The following is a 6,000-nucleotide window of genomic DNA, read 5'->3' as shown; positions in this document are numbered from 1 at the left end:
CTGTTAATGCGGGATGAGCGGTACGTATTCTCCACCCCCCTCGGTCTCCTTCACCGCCTCCCTCCCTCCCTCCCTCCCCAGACCCTGCTCGGTTCTCCCCCCTCCCCCGGGGCCGCTGAGATGCTTTAAGGGGAGGAGGAGAGGGAGGGAGGGAATCAGGGGGAGGGAAGGAGGGTTGTGTTTTGTCTAAATGTCTGAGAGAGAACAACCTTCTGGGTGTTGCTCTGGAGCCGATGGGTCGGGTTTCAAACCACGTTTTGTGATATCCCCCTCCTCCCTTCCCTCCTTCTCCCCCACCCCTTGCCGGTGTGCGTGGATCGCGGGTTTATGGAGATTAATGTTCGGGGGGAGGGGGAGGAGAGGAGAGGGGGAAGGCGAATAATAATAATCCTAATAACCTGTTGTCGTGTATGGGGGTGTTTGTTGCAGATCAGAAGAAGGAGGAGGAGGAGGAGGCGGCGGCGGCGGCGGCGGCGGCGGCGGCGGCGGCAGCGGCAGCGGCGATGGCTACAGAAGGAGGGAAAACCTCTGAGCCAGAGAATAACAATAAAAAACCCAAAACCTCAGGCTCCCAGGTAAAAGCAAACATATAAAAAAAAATTCATCACGAAACATAAGGGGAAAGGGGAGTTATGCCCTTTAAATGCCCAGAAGTGAAGAACAGAATAAAAATGTTTTATCCACTCAAAGCATCTTTCTGAGAGTGAGGAAGTTAAATTGTAAATTCATAAAGATTTCACATGTTTGGGATATCGCTGTTTAAAATTCCACCAGGAACGAACTCAGACTATAAGAAAAAGGTGTGTATTCTCCCAAGGGCATTTTGAGTTTAGGAAAATAACACTTCAAGAAAGTTTGTTAGAAATGTCCTTCTATTTAAACTTTGTAGGTTGGGATCTGCTTCCTTATTCCTGTATCTTACTGCTTTTGTTAATATTTATTTTGATTTTTGCCACTTCCTGAGTAAGTTCTGAAATGTAGAGCTGTCAAAATAAATAAATAAATAAATAAATAAATAAACTCCTCCCAGCTACTGGCCTTCACTAAATCCGCCCACTTTTTTTTCCCCCCCCTCTCCTTTACCATCCCATTTTGGGTAGGACTCTCAGCCCTCTCCTCTGGCTTTACTGGCAGCTACTTGCAGCAAAATAGGGACTCCTGGTGAAAATCAAGCAACTGGACAACAACAAATCATTATAGACCCAAGCCAAGGATTGGTGCAACTTCAAAATCAACCACAACAGCTAGAACTGGTAACAACACAACTTGCTGGAAACGCTTGGCAACTTGTTGCCTCCACTCCTCCCGCTTCAAAAGAAAATAACGTTTCTCAACCAGCTTCTAGTTCATCTAGTTCATCTATTTCTTCCAGCAGTAATAACGGGAGTGCATCTCCCACAAAAACTAAATCAGGTAATTCTTCCTCCCCTGGTCAGTTTCAAGTCATACAAGTACAAAATCCAAGTGGTAGTGTACAGTACCAAGTGATTCCACAACTTCAAACAGTGGAAGGCCAGCAAATTCAAATCAATCCAACTAGTAGTTCATCTCTACAGGATTTGCAAGGTCAAATTCAGCTCATTTCTGCAGGTAATAATCAAGCTATACTCACAGCTGCTAACAGGACAGCTTCTGGGAATATTCTTGCTCAAAACCTGGCAAATCAGACAGTTCCAGTCCAAATTAGACCTGGTGTCTCAATACCACTGCAATTACAGACCCTTCCTGGTACTCAGGCTCAAGTTGTAACAACCCTACCAATTAACATTGGAGGAGTGACTTTAGCTTTACCAGTGATAAACAGTGTGGCCACTGGAGGAGGGACTGGACAGGTCGGTCAGTCTGCTCCTACTACTGATGGCGGGACTTCCAATGGGAGTCAGTTAGTTCCCACACCCACCACCACTGCTTCTGCCAGTACTATGCCAGAATCGCCCTCCTCCACTGCCTGCACCACCACTGCATCAGCATCTCTGAGCAGCAGTGACACGTTAGTGAGCTCAGCAGATACGGGCCAGTATGCAAGCACATCAGCCAGTAGTTCTGAACGCACCATTGAAGATTCTCAAACACCTGCTGCTACTGAGTCTGAAGCCCAGAGCTCCAGTCAGCTTCAGTCTAATGGAATACAGAATACACAGGATCAATCAAATTCTCTTCAGCAGGTGCAAATTGTAGGCCAGCCTATCTTGCAACAGATCCAAATCCAACAGCCTCAGCAACAGATAATTCAGGCTATTCCACCACAGTCATTTCAACTCCAGTCCGGGCAGACGATTCAGACCATCCAGCAGCAGCCTTTGCAGAATGTTCAACTTCAAGCAGTAAATCCGACTCAGGTGCTTATCAGGGCTCCAACTTTAACACCTTCAGGGCAAATCAGCTGGCAAACTGTACAGGTTCAGAATATTCAGAGTCTTTCAAATTTGCAAGTTCAGAATGCTGGGTTGTCCCAACAATTAACCATCACCCCAGTGTCTTCAAGTGGTGGCACAACTCTTGCTCAGATTGCTCCCGTGGCTGTTGCTGGCGCCCCAATAACTTTGAATACTGCCCAGCTTGCATCAGTGCCTAATCTTCAGACAGTGAGTGTTGCCAACCTGGGTGCTGCAGGCGTTCAAGTGCAAGGAGTTCCAGTTACAATCACCAGTGTTGCAGGTAAGTCAACTGCGATCTTTTCTCACTGGTTGTTAATAACGGTTGGTTATTGTTTTTCTTTGCTAACTCAGATTTGATGTAAACCTCTGAGGTAAACATAATCATAAGGAAACTAACATACCTGGGAGTATTACACTCAGTACTGTGACTCTGTAATCATCAGTGTGACCCATTCACATTCATACTATTCAGCATTAGGTTTTATGTGTTAAATTCGTTGGAGAGTTTTATAAAATTATTCTTCTGCGGAGCAAAACGTCCTGATTAGAAACATAAGTTTTTGTAATTCAGAGACCAAATTTGTGTACACTTGAACTTTTCTGAAAGAACCCTAGTCAAAATGATGTTTATATCTTCTTTAAGGGAAAGTAGGTTTAAAACTGAAAGAATACAGTTATGAGTCTGTTACAGTTTTAATGCGACTGTATGTTACTCCTCATGCTTCCGCATCTTGTTGCCTGTGCTTTTGCGTTTTATTACACGGTGTTGTTTTAAACTAGATATTGATGCAATTGAGAGAGATAATTTTGAGTTGCAAATTGTTTCTTTAACTTCTATGTCTACTTTTCTGCCAAAACCAGGATTTGAGTGAATAGTCCTTCACTTATAAAATTACATTTAAGTAAAATCTGTGATGGTTATGTTATTTATAGGTGTTTTTAGTGTGAAGTTGGTGGAAGGCAATTAAAAATATAGACAGTAAACTGTCAGTAGTTTGAATTTGTTGTAGTAAGGTTGTTTTAAAATCAGTTATAAAGGAGGTATTTGTTAATGCATGTAAATAGATACTTCTGAAGCATTTGGAAAACCAGTCTTATTAAGTATTTTAATCATTTTGGACCAGTCTTTTTTCATCTAATGCCTTTTGTTTTATAGTAATTAAATACTTTTAATTTGATTATGAAAACCTAGTTGTGGTTTTGGTGTCCTTGATACTTTAAGACCTCTTTAGTTAAATTATTTCTGTTTTGATAATCTGAAATGAATAAGCATATCACTTTTGAATGACCTTTCTTGAAACAAGTTTCAGATAAATTATGCTAGGGTTCTTGTTTTACAGTTACTACCTAATGTAGATGTACATATTTAAAATTTGGAAGTTGTCAGATTGAGCTCTCTGATTAAGAAGAACAAAGGTAACATGTTTTATTTAGATACCCGTTGATTATAAACCAGAGGTATCCAACAGAATTTTCTGTGATGATGGAAATGATCTATATTTGTTCTATCCCGTATGTTAGCCACTAGCCACGTGTGGTTATTAAGCACTTAAATTGTGACTAATGCAACAGAGGAATTGAATTTTTAATTTTACTTGATTTTCTTTAATTTTAATTTAAATAGCCACATGTGGCTAGTGGCTCTTGTATTGACAGCACAGTAACATAGTCAAAGAGCCTTTTGAGTGTGGTACGTTTTCCCTTAAGACTATTACAGCACAATTATATGTGTGTTTCTGTGGATTATAGTCCTTACCTTGCTTTGTTTCTACTCTTTTTCTAAACATTGATAATAAATTAAGTATTTCAGAAAAATGTCTGTTTTGGATGGGTTGAATGACAATTTGTATTGTCAAAGCAAAATTTATTTCATTTATACTTCATCTTGCCTTTTAAGCATTAGTTAGTGAATTATGATGAAGAGAATTGAATAATTTATAATTTAGGTTAGAAATAGTCAGTTTTTCTGTACTTTAATTGACACCAATTATGACCCAGAGTTTTTCCTTTGCCTGTTGTGAGGGTAAGCCGGTGTAACTGAGAGCATGATCTTCTGACCGCCTCAGAATCACTTGAATGATACATTATGGTAAATGCAGGATCCATTTTCTGGAACTGTAGTTTTTGGGCGGTGTGGTCAAGGAATCTGCCTTTCCAACAAACTGTCCAGGTGATTGTAAATCTCGTTTAAGTTTGAGAACCAAGGATCAAGTCGTCCGCAATGAACTATAAGGCAAAATTCGGAAGTGATGGATTTCGAGCCTAGTTCATAAGTGCCTCAGAGGGTGGATTTCTCTGACAAGTACCATTTATAGTTTTTATTCCACAAATATATATTGACTAGCTATGTGTTGAGCACTCCCAATAGGTGTGTTTAGTCTTGCATTTCAAGGATAATTTTTTTATTTAAAGAGTTTATATGGTTTGGGGGGCACTTATGTGTATGAGGAAATTTGAACTTTATGTAGTTGGTTTTCTCCTGAAACCAAAGTTTATAAATTTTATTGATGTTCTAATACATATGCTTTATCGTTTAAGAAGATAGCCATGTTACAAAGACCAGAAATGTACCCTGATTTCAACAACTCTGTGCAGTTAATCTGGGTCTGGTTGTTTGCAGATTTTACTTTACTTCCTGGCATAATAGGTGTTTGACAAATGTTTGCTGGATTAAGGTATAAATGGTGATGGAGAAGATAGCAATTTGGAATTGGGAGCAGCACCCCTGGAGTGGTTTTAATGAAGCTAAGGAATTAACTCTGTTTTCATTAATTTCTTTTGGTTTTGAGCTTTTAAGACATTGAGAGTGGTACACCAGGTACTTTACCATCTCTGAAAGGGAGAGAGTGAGCAACAAGTGCCTATATCCCTTTTATAAATGAGCCCTGGAATTTGAGATTTTTACTTTTTGTTCCCATTCACTTTTTAGTACTTTTTGATTATTTCCTGGTTCCCCCCCAGGAGAATGGTATTGAGTTATGGGAAAATTTTTGCTCTGAATATTCATAACAACTATTACCAGGGCTTGAAAAAATTATCAGCTTTGACAGAATGTAATGGCTTGCTCAAGGACAAGGGACTAAGAGTTCTCCACCATCCATCCTCATATTACTTCAGGAAGTATAGGAAAGGCTCTGGATGATATGGACAGAAAAAGGGAAAAAAATCATACAGGGGAAATCAAATGAAACTAGTTTTTGAAGCTGGGACGCTTCATACTTGACTTTATGAAATAAGAATGTTAATGACATTCTACGGGGAACCTCTTTCCTTGAGAATGTATTCAGCATAATGTGTTTCTGTGGTTTGGTCTCAGCTTGAAATCCTGTGTTCCAGGCTGAGCATCTAGCATTTAGTTAGTTAGAATTGTAGTAGGAACTGAATACATGTACTCCTGCTACATATTGTTTGTTTCCTTTTTGGGATTCGGAGTTTGAAGAAAAAGCAGAAATCCTATTTTAAGTTAAGAGCGAAGGTAATAACTAATCATGCTGCCTTTGTTTTAACTAAGTGAGGAGAGGGGATGATGTTTTCCTCAAAAAGAACTACCTGTTTTCACGATGTGTTCTGGTAGCCAAAGTGCCGTAGTTAAAATGAACTTTAGGAGTTATTTCTCTTTAGT

General features: G+C 39.9%; 1 protein-coding gene across 1 annotated transcript in view; it reads left to right on the top strand.

The window, feature by feature from the left end:
- Positions 1-477: 477 nt before the first annotated feature.
- Positions 478-6,000, top strand: part of SP4 (Sp4 transcription factor) — a 73,208-nt gene continuing 67,685 nt past the window's right edge. The window contains exons 1-2 of the mRNA XM_060107804.1: positions 478-575; positions 1,101-2,658. Of these exons, the coding sequence (XP_059963787.1) occupies positions 504-575; positions 1,101-2,658 (1,630 nt within the window). The 5' untranslated portion in view covers positions 478-503. The remainder of the gene's footprint in view (positions 576-1,100; positions 2,659-6,000) is intronic.

The sequence above is a fragment of the Mesoplodon densirostris genome, chromosome 9, assembly GCF_025265405.1.
Source record: "Mesoplodon densirostris isolate mMesDen1 chromosome 9, mMesDen1 primary haplotype, whole genome shotgun sequence".
NCBI lineage: Eukaryota > Metazoa > Chordata > Mammalia > Artiodactyla > Ziphiidae > Mesoplodon > Mesoplodon densirostris.
The sequence above is the reverse complement of the archived record's forward strand: the minus strand, read 5'-3'. Positions and strand labels throughout refer to the sequence as shown.